Genomic DNA, 19498 nt, shown 5'->3' with positions numbered 1-19498 from the left:
AACACATGTTAGTTTATAATCAGATTACCAAATAGGTAGCAATCCACACTAACTTTATGCAGTGATCTTACCCATAAATGGCTAGCATCAGACCCTCTAGGCCATATTTTAGGTAACTGATGTGAAAAAGCCATTGCAGTGGAGATGGAGCGTCAGATATGTGCAGGAAGAAACCGGAAAAAATCACCCAAGGCATGATTGCAAGTGGCCCAAACACTACCCCATGCTATAACATGAGAAGTGGATTAGTCATTGAATACTCTATAGGAACTGAACTATCCAAAAATATAAAATATGGAGTACCTCAGAAATACATACTGTAATACATTATTTACTTTATAAGGTTACAAATTAAATAGTGAATATTCAAATCATATGCCGGGTCTAGATGGCACAACATTTATTTTCATTTACATTCCGCTGATGGTTTAAAACCAAATACTAATGGGATTATTCCAAATACAATTGCTATACATTGAAAGATTAACATTGAAATACATTTAATTGATTGGAAAAAGCATTAAAACATCCAAGGTGGTTACTAACAATAAAAATGATCTCGGCACATACAATTGACCTAACTATGTCTGAAACATCATTCAATAATTTTTAATTAATTATATTACATTCTTGTGATGATATTGATTCTTAAATCTAAGAATGAAATTAATACCATGACATTAACCAAGACATCACAAAAACTGTTTCTCAGCCCTTAAGCAAGGAAGTTTGCAACAATTGAATAGAGAGAAATAGTGTATGTCTCTAAAAGGGCTGAGGATGTAGTCAAGTTATTTATAAACATTTAATATTGCAAATACTTGAGAACACACCTCTGTTTTTTTGTGCTGTAACAAACTAAAAAAATAAACTATGTTGAGGTTTTGTATAGAAACAAAGACACAGTTTACAATGGAAGATGGAAAGTATTTGTAAACATGCTTCCTTCTCAAAAAAATGTTTTGCTTCCTTAAAACAACCTCTGTTAAAAACTATGAGAGGAACAGTGAATATTGGCTCACAATTTATACAAATAATTCCTTAATTAGATTAATTAAATGTGAGGAAATAAAAAAAAAAAAAAAAACATTTGAGATTGACCGACCAACAATAGATCACTAGACCTAATTTAATTCTGCTACAAAGATAATTTCTTCTTGGACATTTTATTACAAGATATTTTGATTCATGTTAATAACACAACAGAAAAAAGCTATCGAAATAATAAACAAAACATTCTATAAAACAATCACAGTGCTTACCTTTTAAAACCGTTGAGCCAAAAATGAAAGACAATGTTATTTTCGACTAGAATATGATTAATTAGTAGTCACCATTCACAAGGAATAAAATGTACAGATTGTACTAGAGAGAAGAACCTTTAATAATTCTTAAATTGTTATATAGTACAGAAGACTGCACACACCTTAAATCTGTTAATAGAACCATGTAAACAGATTTAATATTAGAAAAATAAAAAGCACACCATCGGAGAGATATCAAATGTTAAAGCAGCAGTAGTGTAATGTACACAGCACCTACATGTTACAACACACATCTGCACGGCACCTTACCTTGATGGAGAGTGAACAGCCGACCAGTACACCTACAGCTTGAGTGAGCAGGGTGATCACTGTACACATGAGTAGAAACAGGCCGAACCTGAACAGTTCAGGGGGCTGCTTGGATACTACATATACTATGCAGCAGTAGGCTAATGTACACAGCACCTACATGTTATAACACACATCTGCACAGCACCTTACCTTGATGGAGAGTGAACAGCCGACCAGTACACCTACAGCTTGAGTGAGCAGGGTGATCACTGTACACATGAGTAGAAACAGGCCGAACCTGAACAGTTCAGGTGGCTGCTTGGATACTACATATACTATGCAGCAGTAGGCTAATGTACACAGCACCTACATGTTACAACACACATCTGCACGGCACCTTACCTTGATGGAGAGTGAACAGCCGACCAGTACACCTACAGCTTGAGTGAGCAGGGTGATCACTGTACACATGAGTAGAAACAGGCCGAACCTGAACAGTTCAGGAGGCTGCTTGGATACTACATATACTATGCAGCAGTAGGCTAATGTACACAGCACCTAAACAATATATGGATTTCATTTAAGCACTGTTTCCTAACCAACTGTTTACAAGCTATGACTATGGGAACAAAACCCCAGATTAGAAATATTCATGGTGGCGACTTAACCACCTGTCACTCTGGCTGTCCTAAAGTTGGTACATGCCTATTGCTTGCCACACTAATCATATTTTTGATAATATTTTAAGATTAGCAACACTTTATGAAAGACTATTTTAGACGGTTTCTGTTTTCTACACTTTTAAGTGTTTCTTACAAAATGTATACATTTTGAATATTAAAATAGAGAAATATTAAAAATAATTTTTTTTAGAAAACCAATAGAAATATTGAAAAAAAAACTTAATGAATGTTTGAATAGCTCTCAATTATATCTTTAAAATTAGACATCTTCCATAATTTTAGAACTGAAAATAAGGTTGTAAAAGTGTTTTAAAGTTAAAATTGTTTCCATAAGGCTGAAGACAAGAAGGCTTGCCAGTACATCCAACTATTTAGGAGCTAAACTATACTAATTATATGTAAAGTAAATAAAATCTTAGCAATTACTACATAATAAATGATAAAAACTGAGATATAACTAATCATATGACACAATGGTGATAAAATTGCTTTAACCAGTAACAATAAAAAGGGTAGCCATCTGGTCTATCGCATGATGGCAGTAAAAGGGTTCATAAGAATGGTGCATAAGATTAATAAAGTTACGATTTAGATGCCTCTCTTTTATTTTGAGAATCACAAAATAAAATAATTACAAATATAACTTCTTAAAAAAGTGGAAAGTAACATTTATATTTATTCAATTTAAATGTTATACATTTACTTGAAATTATAAACATAACAAAAACAAAATTAATGACAACAAAAGTAATTTAATAAGTTTATTTTTAATGTGGTTCTGCTGACAAATTGTCTGCTGAAATTCTGTAGCTCAGGTTTCTTATGCCATCAGAGACTTTTCACAGTGGTGAAGAGGCACAGCGTGTGAGGGGTCAGTGGGAAATATTTAATGTAAGCATATGTCAAGTTACCTTTTAAAGATCTGCAAGAGAAAAAAAGACAACTCTGAACAAAATGGTGTCATTTATGGTGTTTAAATATTAAATATTCAAGATAAAATAATGTTTTACTTAATGTTTATTGAAATGTCAACTCTAAAAATAAATTTCAGGATTGAATTAAAAGTGACGTCTCAAGTGAAGTTTCCATAGCAGTTAATTTTTATCTCTAGAAATCTCCACCCTCACGTAATCAAGTGTTGACTGTACAGTACACAGCATGTTTAGAACACCTCGTATATATGTATGTAAAATAACAATCAGTACCTGAACTGGTGTTTCCGCAATAGTAGTGGCCATGTAGTAGGCTTTGAGGGAGTACCAGCGGTTAAAATGCTCCCTCACGATGATTGGCATCTCCAGAGGAACTGTCATTAGCATTATAATGAGTCAGTACAAAATATACATACACAGTGTTATTAATTATAACATACAATACTATTAATAATAAAATACAAATCATAATAATTAAAGAAGTACAATTTATTGTGTTTGAAGGTGATATTACTGAATTTTAGTTGCATTTACAACCGCTCTCTAGGTAACAGTGAATTGGCTGTACAGACAATTCACTCAGGCAATTATTGCAGTTCGCAACTATTGAACGAATTATTCTCCAACCGCTCTAATACTTTGAGATGTATGATGGTCTCGTTAGGGATCGTGCTGATGTCCAGATTGCCATGGTTTCACCAAAGTATCGACTGTCCAGATGACACACACTATCATGGCCAGCTTTGTTTTATTATTACTATGATACTCTTTTGCAATTACTAATAAATTATTTAACACTAACCCAAACTCAATTATCTGTTCTATTCGTTAAATGAATATTAAGTAAATCAATAGTGCCTCTGTCATTACCCATGAAGGCTTCTTAGAAATAAATCTAATAATTACATAATGTTCAAATAAATGGAATAACTGTCACTGACTGATACAAGCAGTGGTGACCTGTAACCACCCATATCTATTACAAATGAATAATCCATTAAAAAGAATTATAAAACAACATGACAAAATGTTCTATATATTTCTGGTAAGTTATTTATCCAGACAGGATGTGAAGGCCTCATCACCATGCACTAACTGCACGATTCTGGCTTATCCAGACACGCACACCATCTCGTGGTAGGCACTGAGAACTGTTCGTCTCCTGACGGGACAAACTGATACATCTGATACATCCAACTCTAGTTTGATGGCAGGAGAAATAAGAATGACTGATACCATTAATTTTCTCTAACTGACGAACACTTTGGCAATTGTGGCCACCACAACTTACACTGTGTTTAACACATATCCTGAAGTATCTGTTCAATTTACAATTCCTGAAGTTATTGTTTTATTTATATAACAGTTGACTTTCCACAAAGTTAATGTTTCTGGAAAATTAGGAAAACACATATAATAATGGGCACAGGAGAAATAGTCTTTTGTAATGACTTTATTGTCAAATATATATGTTAAGCACATAAATGAATGGTTTATTGTCTGTTTCATCTCTCTCCCTCCAAAGGAAATTACAGACATTTATAACATTTTTATAAATGTTTTGGTACTAAGATGTTGGTTGAGATTTTAAGTCCTTGAATTTAAATTGAAAAAATATGACACTACATACAAATGCAACTTCTAGAGTTTAAATTAAAATACTTAACCACTGTTGTCTAATTTAAACATTCTATTTTTTACTAAAAGTTTGAAAGTGAAAACTTAATAATTGCAACTCTATAATTAAGTATTATTTTGCACCAAATATACTATTAACTTGCAGGCTAAGTCAAAACTGGTAGAATACTTACTTGACATGATCATGGAAGAGAAGGCTGTGAACATTAAAAACATGAGGGAGAAGAACAGAAGACTGAAGTTATCAAATATATAGGCTGCATCACTGCCGATGCCGTAGTAGAACAGACCGAGCAGAGAGCCAACAGTGCAGTGGATACAAAATCTCAGATAGGTTAGGAACTGCAACAGGAGGACACTTGATAACCCTTAATGTGCTGGATATCAATTTCTTTATCTCTCACTATCGTCCTACCAACCTAAACAAATCTATTTGTTTAAAGTTTAATTTTAATCAAAACTTCTAAAGTTATAAAGATTAAAACTGAATTTTTACATATTTTAGATATTTTTGTACAAATTAAAATACACTGTAAATCAGAACATGACATTTACAAACTTCAAATATTTTTCTGGGGATGAAAATTCAATTTTTATTAAACGAAATTAATTCAACCAATAAACAAAACAAAAGTCTCAAATAATGTCATCCTGTAAGTGTAACAAAACGTGCACACATAATACACATTGTAACATGCACTGTTACGTTCCTTGCATGAGAAATACCATCAATGCTACACAGTAAGCAAGTATACACAGCAGAATGGTATACAGTTGCTGTAACAAACAGTCTTGACAGATAACAGATAACATCAAACTGATGATGCCTTAACCGGCAAAAGCGCTTTTTAAAATAAATTTAATGTGGATAGTATGAAAAATGTCTTTTCTATTAAAACCTACTCACTTCCACCAAGAATACAAAGCAGAAAAAGATAACAGGTGGCCAAGAACAATGAATGCAGTGTTGTCTGGCTTTCAATGAACATTCTTCCGCATTGTATGGCAAATGTTTGAACAGCATTTCATAATAGAGGACAAAAAGGTGAATCACAATATTTCCTGTCATATGCATGTGGTGTCATTTTAGATGTGTGAGATTTCTTGCAGTACAAATAGTAAGGGTTCCCATCAAAAGCATACTGAGGATTAACTGACGCAGAACATTTTTGAAGCATTGTGTTTAGCATTTTCAATTGTTCTAATTACTTAAAACCAATCACAGGGTGTCTAACTAAGTGGCTTGAAGAAATTCCCTGGCTTTTCTTTACCAGAAAAATAATTTTCCATAATCTATATTATCAGTAAAATCGATAGTTTTTTAATGGTTAGTTTTAATACTTAAATAACATTAGTGTCAAAATAGAGTCATAAATAATAATAAAGATACAATAGTAAGTGTAAAAAGTTAGTAAAAAGCTAGTATTTACTTCAACAAAGTTACAATTACAACAGATGAAGTTAAATAAAATAATGATAGACAAATATTATTACATTGTTATTATATTATATTTATTACATTGTTATTATAGTATATTTATGATATTACACTAGTTACTGTAAGAAAAGTAAAGTAAAGCCAAAAGTAAAGAATTGTGCTATGGACTTGAGCTATAACTCAAGCCATTGATGTCTGTTTTGGAATTTTTTGAACTGCTATAATATTATTAGGGTAAATCCTGTTTTATAGCATGTAAATAAAATAAAATAAAATATACAGTAGAGTCCCCGTTAATCCGACCTAATTGGGACCGAGCCCTATTCGGATTATGTGATTGTTCGGATTAGCCAGAATTACAGAAAAATACGGTTTTAAACTTGAGAATGTGTCTATTTTGTTATAGAATTATCAACATTGTTTATTAAAACATGTTTTCTGACTGTTGCATTGTATTTCTTGACAAATAAACGTGTTTGCGAATACTAAGCACATTTACCGTATTTAGTGTGAGAGTTCTATTGTTAAGCAATGTGAGCGTACTGGATATTGTACGGGTCCACGCGTTCAATAGTTGTACGAAACTACGCGTCATCCAATAGACTCTCTTTAATGCGACAGAAGACAATAACTGAATTTATGTCTTTTAAACAATTAATATTGTACTCAATAATAATATCAGTACTGTACGTCCAATTTTTGTTTGATTTCACTTCTTAATACAGTAATTTAACTCATACTTAACCTATAAGTTTCAATTTGGTACTATATTTAACTTCATTATTTATGTACTGTACCGTACACAATTTGTCTTAATAAAATACTGTCTATTCTAATGTCTATTTAATTAAAGTTTTCTTTCTACGAAATGATGCACCCATTTTCATTTTTTAAGTAATTAGTTCCTATAACTGTTCATTATCGTTATAAATAATTCCTCCTGGACCTGTTCGGATTAACCGACGTTCGGATTACACGTGTTCGGATTAGCGGGACTCCACTGTATGTACAATATATTAGTGTTAAGGGTTTGTAATCTGACCCCAGAAGGTTCCAGAGTATCTATAAAACTAGTCTTGCATCTTCTGAATACTCAAATGAAATATAAAAATTTGATGACTACAAGACAGGGTGTTTATTGTTGAAGAATGATTTTCAGTGATCTTTGAAGCAAAAAAACTGGTTACTGTTTTTGAAAACCATTACAAAAGTAATGTACAAAAAAGCAACATCTTTACAATGCAATATTTTTGGGATATTTAACTAATTTTAAACTGAGAAATATATGCATAGATTGAAGAAACAATTTTTAAAACAAAAATCTTATCATCTTAGCTTACTGTGTGTAGTATAGTGTTCAGCAGCCCAAGCAGTTTTAATGTAATAAATTTAAATGAGCAATTCTTGTAAAAACCTTGTTTTCTAAAAATGAAACCTAGCTAGATCAATTTATTGCCCTGAATGTAAATATATATATATATATATTATATATATATATATATATATAATATATATATATATATATATATATATATATATATATATATATAATCTGAATCTCGGAAATGGCTTGAATAATTTTCATAACATTTAGTATGCAGAGGATTTCGGGGGCGATAAATCGATCTAGCTAGGTTTCATTTTTAGAAAACGCTGTTTTATCTGTGTTTTAAAGCAATGAAGAACTGCTACAAAGTCAATATTTATTTATTTCTTTCTTTAAGTTTTATAGTAAATGACATCTGAATTATCATAACAAGAGAGCCAATCCTCCTCACAGCTGATGTTTCATTTATGGAACAGTAAATTTCCTAAAAAAATGCATTACATGTTATGAAAAATGTTTCAAAAAGAGAGAACTGTGTTCCAATTTTTAAGGAACTCAAAATAATTACTATTCCTAATATGTACATATTCTACTGTCTTATAAGTGTAAAGGAACAACTTGAAAAATTTACAACTAGACAGGATATTCATGATTATCCTACTAGAACAAAGCATTTGTTACAACTCTTACCAGTTAAAATTAACCAAAACAAAATGCAGTCAACTTTTTATGAAAATTAAATTGTTTAATAAGTTATTATTAAATGCTAGATCAGTATCTTTAGTCAAATTTAAAACAGTTTTGAAGTCCTGGTTAAAAGTTAATATATTTTATTGTGTTGATGAATTCTTAAATTGTGATACCACAACAATAATTTTTTAAATTTTGTCTCTCAATGTATTTATTTATTCAGTTTTGATATTGTTGAGTTTTAAAATTTATCCATGTTAAATATGTTAATATTTATTTATTATTGTTAATTTATATAGATATGTTGGTTGTTTGGCTATTGTTGTTATTAATATATAGATCTATATATTTACTGGTAGGCTGGATTGAATAGGTAGAATCTGAATTGTTTGTTTTAGTTTTAGTTTAGAATATTTTAGTAACTTGACAAAGTCTATTGCACTGTTGAATGTGTTTAAAGACCAATTAAGATCTTGAATCTTAAGTTTAACTGATAGAAAGCACTGGTAGCTGTGTATAACTAATGTGTTAAAAAAGCTTAAGATGCCATGAATGGTAAATAAATTGAATCCTTAAACTATGTGATCAATACTACAAAACCATCAATTACTGTACCTTGTCTCGATGGATTTTCGCAATCGTCCTGAGCAGAAGAACATAGACTTGAGCAGAGAAGGGGGCTGGATACTGCTCATCATCAGTTTTCTGTACGCTGGTGCTTTGGTTACACCTCTCTGTGTCTTCTGCTGAAAAATAATTTTACAGGTTAAAATACAGCACAGTAAATAGTACAATTTTGGAAAATCAGGAGAAGAAGTGGTAGTTTCAATTCAATCTAAATAATTTAAATTTAAAACCAAATTAATAAATATAGTACATGTGTAATTTTAAAATTAAACAAGTTATATTTCACATGTAGGTCTACTAAAAAACTTAGTTTGTATCAGATGTAAACTGTTTCATTTCCACATACAGACATGCTTGGGAATGTCTTAAAACCATTCAAAAGAATGCCTATGTTTATACACTAAGGTTTTTTTTTTTCATTTTTGTGTTAAAGGCAATTTATTGACACTGCCTTAGAGTCTTTGATAGGCCCATGAATATACTTGTTGGCAACTGATTCAGTTATGGATTCTACAAAATGGTAGTGATTATGATTAATCTTCAAAACCTTAAACCATGTGCAACAAATTTTAATGCTCTAGATGTGAGGCTTATTGCAAAATTTTAAATATTTTTGAGAATAAAAGGAAATGTAACCACTTGTAAATTATTTGGAACAGAATGATTTATCCACTTTCACACACTAGCAATTAAAAAATTGTTTACTATTTCAGAATTTAAATTTCTCTTAAACACTTAAATTTTGCTATTAAAAGATAGTCCTTATTACATCAAGAATGACACCAGTCAACCACTACTCCACCTAAATTACCTCTATGACTGTGTTAATGACTGGTGAAGTGTAATAGCCTAATGACCCAGAACTAAATAAAATTACTAAATAAAACTGTTGTGATAAGACCTATAATACAAGACGGGATATACTAAACAAAAATAACAAAATAAATATGTAAATAAAGTAATTACTCTTGAATAGCTTGAATGTTAGACTGAGATTCTGAACAACAATAGTGAGAAAAAATCAGTTAATTTTGTACTCTCATGGGAACGCCTAAGGCGAACATGTCAAGAAGATTTTACTTCAGTTCAAACACAATAAATTTGAAGAAATTATAAACAATATAAATGTATAAATTTTAGACTTGTAACATAGTATATATTAGTGTTCATCAAACTCATGTTTTGTTACTGACCAGAGCATTTTAAATTTGTTTGCAGAGAACTATGATATTGAACTACTGTAAGTGATAAAAGTGTACCAATAGGAAAAAGTAATAATTGAAAATTATTATTTTGTTATGCCACAAATATATCATAACTAAAGAAGAAAATTTAATAGATATTGGAATTTTATATTAATTTGTTTTCACATAAAATATTGGAATTAGTATATTAAACATTATCAGAAGTTTTTAACTGTATAAATTAAATTTAAAAGTTTTACAAAAATGTACTTCCGAATAATGCAGGTAAATGCTTGATTTTTGGATTCATTATCTATTGTGAGGTAAAGCTATTGTAAGCTACAATAAGTAATTAATGTATTTGTAAAATTTTGCAATGAAAATAAGTATAGTTACAGATATTCAACTCAACACATAAACGTTGCAACTAAGGTGTCACTAGTAAAAAACATAATTTATTAAAATGTGGAATTTAAAAATTCTTGTTAATAATCTTCTATAATTTAACATACATAGTTTTAAAATATTTTAAACTATCATGCTGTGAAAAGTATTATGTATGTTAGATTTTACCATAAAATAACCCAATATAATTTTAATAATTTTTAATTGAAGTTGACTTTGAAATTATAAAATCATGTTTATTCTAGAGCAGTGGTTCTCAACCTTTTCAACGCCGCGACCCCCTTCTTTGTAACATCGTAAAGTAAGCCTTTGTATGCAAAAAGACAGCAATAATTAGTTTTAAAAAACATAAAAAAACACTACTCAAAAAATATATAAAAACGTTAGTGTGCACTAATTTCTTAATAATTAATAAACGATCCGGTAATAAATGTAACAAAAGTAATTTTAATCATTTTCAATTCTTCAATATCAAAGCAGGCAAAGACTGTGCGCAGTGTATTTACAGAACTGAAGCATGGTGTATTTAAAGCCGCGGAGACAGCCTGACATGGAGCTGCGCGCGCAGCCATCGCACGGCGCAATTCGTCCTCCGACAAGCCACTGTGCCAGTCGACTGCCTGACGTCTTGAGAAAATAGTGCGTACTTTGATCTTCAAATTGAACACTCAAGTTTTAGTATTAATAATGGATAAGTTTTTAAAAAGAGAAGCTTCATGTAGCAAAGTAGTTTCCGAAGTCTCAAAACCAAAATGCCGAAAGTATGATAATGCATATCTATAGTTTGGTTTTTACTGAACTTGAAAACAAACCTCAGTGTGTTATTTTGTAGTGAAGTTTTATCAGTTTGAAAAGCATGAAACCTTAATAAAAAAATGAAGCGTTCATCTTGAAAACTAAGCATTCTGCGTTGAAAAACAAACCAGTCGAGTTTTTCCAGAGAAAACTGCTGTCCCTTCGCAGTCAACAGGTAAATATTAAAAGTCATACTGATTGTTAGCAAAAAATGCCCTCAAAGCTTCGTACGAGGTAGCGCTAAAGATTGCTAAAGTGGGGAAGCCACATACCATTGCTGAGGAACTAATTCTTCCTGCCGCAATCGATATGGTTTCAAATATGATTAATCCTCAAGAAGCTGACAAGCTAAAAAAAATCCCACTATCAAATGACACTGTGTCACGATGAATATCAGACATGGCGAAAGAAGTTCAGAACCAGCTAAAGATGCAAATAAAAGAAAGCACGTTTTTTTCGATTTCAATGTGACGAATCAACTGACATTGCTAACTGTGCTCAGTTTTTGTGTTTTATTAGGTATGATTGCGGTCACTCTATTAAGGAAAATGTATTATTTTGCAAATCTTTGCCAGACCATGCCACAGGTGAAAGTCTTTTTAAATGGTGTTCATTGAGGCAAACTGAACCATTTGAAATTGATTGGAACAAATGTGTTTCAATTTGTAGTGATGGTGCAAGAGCCCTTTCGGGTAAAAACAGCGGATTGATTGCCAGGTTGAAAACGTTAATGCCAAATGCAAACTGGGTGCCGGATGACTTGCGGTCAAGTTTTGGCTGAGGCTATCAAAGTTGTTAACTACGTCAAGAGTCGACCATTGCAGAGTAAATTACTTGAAAACTTGTGTGAAGAGGTAGGAGCCCTGCACAAACATTTGCTATTCCACACCGAAGTGAGATGGCTGTCCCGGGGTAACGTGTTGAGTAGGCTGTTTTCATTGAGATCAGAAATTTTGCTTTTTTTAATGGACAGTAAACATGAACTTTCCCATTTTTTCAGCGATGAAAAAAATGGTTAATAAAGCTTGCTTACTTAGCTGATATTTTTTTCTCATCTCAACATTTTGAACTCATCCCTACAAGGACCAGAAACAACTATTTGTATGCTCAAGACCGAGTAAATGCATTTGTAAGAAAAACTTACTCTTTGGAATACAAGAATAAAGATGAAGACTTTGAAAATTTCCAACTTACACAAGAATTCAAGGAGTATGTCTCAAGTATTGGTGACACATCCATTGACACATCATCTCTCTCATTACTCATATCATCCACACCTTGAAGCCTTGTTAAAGCAGTTGAATGATTATATTCCTGTTAAAGATACAAGTGGATCTGTGTGGATAACAAAACCATTTTCCGAAAAAGCTGTTCAAATAGCTGAATTGAATGCTGGCCTCCACGATGAACTGATAGATATATCAAGTGATCAGTCATTGAAACTACCCTCTTGACGATGTTGTCCCGACAAGTTTTGGCTAAGTATAAGAAGGAACACCCAAGAATTGACCAAAGTAGCATTGAAGATTTTGATACCTTTTTCTACTTCTTACAATTGTGAAAAAAGGATTTTCCACAATGGTGAATTTAAAAACCAAATCAAGAAATCGTTTTGGCACTGGAAATGATATTATTTTGTGTTTTGACAAAAATCAACCCAGACATTCTACAGTTAGTTAATTCAAAGCAAGCTCAAGTTTTCTCATTAAGTCATTCTGTTGGACTTTAAAAAAAATGTATTTTTTGCAATGTATTTTGTGTTGTGCCTTTTTTAGAATAAGCAAATTTTGTCTCACAACAATAAGGCCTACGTTACGATACAAGCGGCGTGGCAGGCACCTTCATTTTTAGCAGCGATGTTGAGTCATTTAGAGCTCCATTTGCTCCTTTTTGTTAATTATAGTTGTATTTTAAAATAGTATTGATTAATTGTAAATTGATTAAATATACTTATTTTATTTAAACAAGCGGACTCAACTCAGTTTCTAAATAAGTATATGGTTGCTTCATTTGATATTTGCCGCTCATATGGTATATATGGCCTGAATTTTTTAGTTTTTTTCATATATCACCTATCTCGCGACCCCTCCAGACCCCGTCCCGCGACCCACCGGTTGAGAACCCCTGTTCTAGAGCAAAAATGTCCATTAGTCAACAATATATATTTTATATTTGACTACTTTTTATTTTATATAAGGTTATAAAATATAAATAATAAATATAAAAATACGTAACATTTTTTACTTTTCCAAATGACTCAATAAAAATACATGAACACAAGAAACTTGTAACTAGATATGAAAAGGTTGAAGTAATAAGTTTGAAATATAGTCTAATTTGTTAAACTTACTAACCGTATATTAACTATATTGTAAATTGTTAATGTATAGACAACAAAATAAATAACGAGTAGATATAAACTTACCGGTGTCAGATGTTAGGACAGACCTGCGCCAGTCTCTGCTCTTGCCATTGCTGATCTTGTCCACCAGACGATCAGTGCAGGGGCCATACTCCCCCACAGATACGTCCAGCACTGGAACAATGTTCAAGTGATATAATACTAGACGCAAACAATACCATTGAATTGAATTCCTAGTTCCTAACACTTCTGTTAGTTCAAAATAAAATAGTTTTCATTCTAAGATTTGTCATAGAATAAATTACTCAATTTTTAAGGTTAAAATAAATAAGATATGTAATTTAAAGTATAGTCCTATCTTGCATAGTTAACCTTCTGTCAGTCTCTTTGTGTTTTATAAAAAATATATTCCTGAATTTAATACAGGTATACAATTTAAATGTTGGAAAATTTTTGAGTAATTAAGACCTGTTTAAAAAATCAATGTTCCAGAAAAATATCATCTCAGGTTTCAAAAGGTGGAATGTGTAAAAACTAAAACATGGGAGAATTTGTGTAAACATTTATAAGGATTGTAGAATATGGGTTACTTTTATGCAAACATTTTAATACCAAGTTAATTTTGTGCCAAAAAATACAAACAGAGCAATAAAGGTTTTACTGAGTTCCATCCCTCACTTAAAATTAAATTAGTAACGTCCTTTAACTGCTGATTATTACATTTAGCAGCTGAAATTACTAGCTCATTGTTGTTTATTTTATGTCCTAGTAACTTATATTTCTTGTTACATTATATTCGAGATGGAGAACCCTTTAAAAGCTGAATTTGCTGATTTCTATTCGTATATTTATCAGTTTTATAGGAATTACGTCATAATTGTCATTCAACAAGGATCACGACTGATGAATATTCAACACTGATGAATGTTGAAATGCGGCAAGTACTGTGTCTGAACAATGCTTGCTGTAAGTTACCACACTACAAGCTCTGAGAGTGATGGGATCCACAAGTCTCTAACCCATTACAATGCCTCTTGTACAGTTCTCAATATGTTCAATCTACAGACAAACACATTAATACTATTCCTGAAAATAACTTTGGCAAAACACAAATATATCTTTTTTTCATTACATAAAACCTTCTACATTAATGTGGAAAATATTCAAAACTGTGCAATGACATTAATAATGAATTTACCTCCACAAACCACTTTAATACAAGGAACAATACACAATTTCAATATTCCCACCATAATCTTTCCTTATTTGAAAAAAGCCCGTCATATATGCCTTTAAAATGTTTTAACAAAATACCTCCCCATATCGCTTGCCTTATTAAAAAACAATTGTTAAAGGCTGTAAAGGATAAGTTGGTGAAGGAGGCATATTACTCCTTGGATGAGTACCTGCTTGATAACTGAAACTGATTCGCTGCACTATCCTGTTTTAATATTTTAGTTTGTATTATATTATCTGTTGGCCTATTATATTATAGGCTGTTATAAGTACAGATTGATATACAAAATGTATTTTAGGTTTATTTAGGATGGTTTACATTTTATGTCTTTGACGATGCACCTGTATTGCGTACCTTGTACCCATATAATACATAATGTGCAAATAAAAAAACGACTAATGACTAATTAAGAATAGTCAAGAGACCCTGAAAAAGGGCCATTTGTAATTTTATTGATAGACACCCTAGATGGAAGAACACAGTACAACTAGCTACCGATGTCATTGTTCATTTACCGTTACCCAGAGAACAATTACGATGGACAATGTCGGCAGACGCATATAACATTACTACCAAACATTTTTAATTATAACCACTTGAGGAATATACCTTACTTTTGATTCATAACTTTGCTATTTTATTAAAAATTCTTCGTTATACACTTACTACAACACCTAGTAAAACGCTATGCAGATTATTGTTTGTTACACTTACCGTGGTCGGCAGGGTTGTGATACTCAGGACAGGACAGACTCAGCTCACCCAGGAAGGCTGTAAGCCCTTTAGTGCCACCCTGGTAGGTGCAGCGGCCACCAGCTAACACATACACATGGTCCAACTGTTCAAACATAGACGCTGACGGCTGGTGGAGTGTACAAACCACGTTGTACCCAGCCACTGCCAACTGCTTCAGCTGATGCAAGCACTTCTTGGCTGTGTGGTAGTCCAGCCCACTGTTAAAACAATTACGTGATTCTCATATAATATTAATAATTTGTACATACATGAAGTCCTCATAAAAAAACAGATACAATCACAAGTGAACATACTTAGAAGCAGTTACAGTTTAATTATATTTATTATAGATTATTAAATAAAGACACAAGATGAAGATACGAATCTTGTCAGATAATCGCTCAAAACAAGTTTGATCTGGCTACGTAATTTTAACACAAGTTCGATATTAAGCTATAGGAAGTTTTGTTTGCTTTCTTATAAAATACATTTTAGTTTGGGATAACCGATAGTTTATAGGATAACCTAAAATCTGTCAAAACTGTAAATATTTAAAACTGGCCTAAAAGCTCATCAAGTAACAGATTTTAAAAACATTTTGGACACATACACTTAATAACTGAATTTGGATTTGAAATATGCCAATATTAGGCTGGTTAATAGACAATGGACAGAGTTATTATTAATTGAACTAAGGGAGGGTTTAAAGGAACAGAAGTTATTAAAAACTAATAATAGTAAGTGGAACTTAATAAATAAAAATCACTTAAAAATCTCAAGTATTAAAATGTTATCATTTGAAAACACTTGTGCTAGAGGTTTATTGAACAAAACTAACTCTCTTTCAGTATCAGAATTCAGTCAAACTTCTAATGGATAGAAATAAACGTAATACACTCTGAAAATATTATACACGAATACGTTTAGTACTTTAAATCTATAAATGTTTGAAAATTAATCATGGAATATAATTTTTTTATAGAAAATCATCCTCTCTCCCAGCATCATATTACGATCATGTCATGATTAGCTACAATAAATTCTAAATGACTTCAACCAAACTTATTGTCAATATATTTCTTACAAATACCTTATATAATATGTTTGTTAGGTAGCTTTACTCTATAACCAGTCTCACCAGATGGCAGCCATTTAACATTTGTGCAATATTGTATCTCAACTATCACACATTATAGACTAAAAAATAAAATGTCATCTCAACTTAAGACAAATTCTCACACATTGTTTATGTTCTTTATGCTTTCAAAATCATAGCCTTTCAAAATAGTTATAACTCACCACTTAAGCACTGCAGAGTAAAAAAGTCTCGGAAATCTCAGTGTAACAAAAACTTTAGTTTTCAAAAGTTCTTTTTAATGCCTCACAAGACTACTAGACGGTGGCCATATTGAGTGTTTAGTAACATATCAGAGATACAAGTGAACGCAATCACTACCAAACCTGGCACGGTTGTATTTAATTAGAGCAAACTGTTACAATAATCTATCAAATATAGTTTCTGTTATCAAACATTGACTATTCCACAATTCACACAGTTACTTCTTGCTGTTTTATAAGTGGTTCTTACAGGTACTGACATTAACACAAACAGACACATAACAACTTTTAAGATAGTTCATTTAAGATGTCAATGAACTATACATATGTTCAGACATTAACAAGAAAAGAGGCTAAGCTTGAAACAATGTAATGATTTTTTTTCTTAACAGCTAAAAAATATATCTGTATGATGCAACAAGTACACATACCATTGAAAAACTTATGACATGTATACTATTACATAAAAATTTAACACTCAACCATGTAAAAACTACTGGACCGATTGTACTGAAATTTTACATGGACATTTTTAGGGTCCCTGGTCAAGATATAGACCTATTCTTGATTCGAAACTCTCTCCAGGCTATGCCCCACTGGTCTGTAAAGTTGTGACAATTTCCATCTTGGTATCTAAAGTTGAATTACAGCAAACAAATACTAATTGAAAGAGCCTGATAAAATGTAATGAACTGTTCTATATAAACTTTGTTTCATCAGAGCAAAAATATACAGTACAACCCCGATAAGTCGGCCCCCTTTAACCCAGAAGTCCGGCTAACCCGGACTGATTTTCAATAAAAAAAATAAAAAATCAGACAAACATTTCAATAATAAAAACGTAATATTTTTGAGTGGTATAGTATCCGTGAATCGATGTTGCATCAGTATTTGACGGCGGACGAGTAGCGGTCATAGTCCCGGATTCTCGGAAACAATAACAGACGCGTATTTCCCCAAATCCTCTCCCACGCTACCGCCACGCCTGGCCCCTCAGTACCGTTCCTACCTCGCTCCGTTCGCTTGTGCCCGTGTTGTGTGTGTAGTGGTACTATATTGTTTGCTTCTGTTCTGCAATCGTGCTTCAGATAGTGTGCTTCATTTGTGTTGTGCGTTTGTTTTTATCTACGCGATGGCAACAAAACGTAAAAATGTTGTAGTGACAATGGAAAAGATACTAGAGGCATTAGGTAGGATTGATAAAGGCGAATATTTAAAAACAATTGCAGCATCTTATGGTATCGATACATCTACAGTATCGGATTGGAAAAAAAGGACAATAATCGAAGAATTTTGTTTCAAGATAATCACAAAAGACAGTTTGGGCAATCGGTGCAAAGCTAAGAAAGCTAAAAACGAGACTCTTGACGACAATTTGTATGTTTGGTTTTGTGCGGAAAGGGAACGTGGTTTGCCAGTGTCTGGATCATTCAAGAAAAGGGAATCAAGCTGAATAAACAGTTGCCTGATTGTGAACCAAATTCTACTGCGAGAGGATGGTTGGATAGGTGGAAAAAATGGCATGGTATTCGCCAACTATCTATCACAGGAGAAAGTCTATCTGGGAACAACAGCACTGCTGATGACTATAAAAACAAGTTTTCGGATTTTTTTAAAGAAGAAAATTTAACGGCAGATCAAATATATAACGCCGATGAGACGGGTCTGTTTTACAGAATGTTGCCGAGCAAAGCTTTGGCCTCAAAAACTGAAAAAGACGCAAAGGGATACAAAAAAAGCAAAGACCGATTGACAATAATGGCCTGCAGCAATGCTTCGGGAAAGCATAAATTTCCGTAACGTATATCGGGATTCTCTACCAGTTGTCTTCAAGTCTCAAAGAAGTGCATGGATGGACAGCAACACTTTTAAAAACTGGTTTTTTGATTGTTTTGTGCCAGGTGTGACGAAATATTTAAAAGATTGTGGGTTGCCAATTAAAGCTGTCCTACTAATTGATAATGCTCCTTCACATCCGTCTGCAGATGTGCTGGTCAGTGGGGACATTACCGTCAAGTTTTTGCCGCCTAATGTAACAGCGCTATTACAGCCCACGGACCAGGGGATTCTCGAGAAAATCAAGAAGGTTTACAGAAGACAGATGCTAAGCACAATCATTGGTGACACAGCTATAACCTCAATTCATCAATAATTAGTTTCAGACTACCGGTGTACCTTAACCTTAACCTTAATTTTAAACGTATACTTTTTTGACAGTATTATACTTTATTACATTATTATGACTAAGAAATTGCCAAAGAATCCTTGTGGTAATTGTCTCAAGAATGTGACCAAGAACAGTAAATTGCAGTGTTATGTAGTAGCTGTTTGCAATGGTACCATCGTAAATGTCTTGATAACCTTTCAGATGAAGAAATACCAGAAGGTTAAACTAAAACAACTAAAGTGGACATGCTATGAATGTAGTAAATCAAGTATTCAAAATGTTGAAAACAAAAGAAGAGGATGAAGTGGTTACGGCTTGAGCTAGTTCAGCAGGATTAAAAACCAGGACTTAATAATAAAAACACTATCGAACGATCTTAACCAA

The 19498-nt window shown here is 32.3% G+C and overlaps 1 protein-coding gene across 3 annotated transcripts in view; it reads right to left on the bottom strand.

Annotated features, from left to right (window-relative positions):
* The window catches only part of LOC124356809 (ATP-binding cassette sub-family G member 1-like), a 61771-nt gene that overhangs the window by 16825 nt on the left and 25448 nt on the right, over positions 1-19498 (bottom strand). Inside the window, exons 5-11 of one of the 3 annotated variants that reach the window (XM_046808021.1) lie at positions 15589-15827; positions 13701-13811; positions 8880-9007; positions 4983-5151; positions 3445-3545; positions 1959-2114; positions 72-226 (exon numbers count right to left, since the gene is read on the bottom strand). In XM_046808021.1, the coding sequence (XP_046663977.1) occupies positions 72-226; positions 1959-2114; positions 3445-3545; positions 4983-5151; positions 8880-9007; positions 13701-13811; positions 15589-15827 (1059 nt within the window). Of the gene's footprint in view, positions 1-71; positions 227-1618; positions 1923-1958; positions 2115-3444; positions 3546-4982; positions 5152-8879; positions 9011-13700; positions 13812-15588; positions 15828-19498 lie in introns of those variants that run through there. The other 2 variants (XM_046808020.1, XM_046808022.1) reach the window with 2 other exon arrangements.

The sequence above is a fragment of the Homalodisca vitripennis genome, chromosome 3 (genome assembly GCF_021130785.1).
Source record: "Homalodisca vitripennis isolate AUS2020 chromosome 3, UT_GWSS_2.1, whole genome shotgun sequence".
Lineage (NCBI taxonomy): Eukaryota > Metazoa > Arthropoda > Insecta > Hemiptera > Cicadellidae > Homalodisca > Homalodisca vitripennis.
Note: the sequence above shows the minus strand (reverse complement) of the source record. Positions and strands in the feature narration are given on the sequence as shown.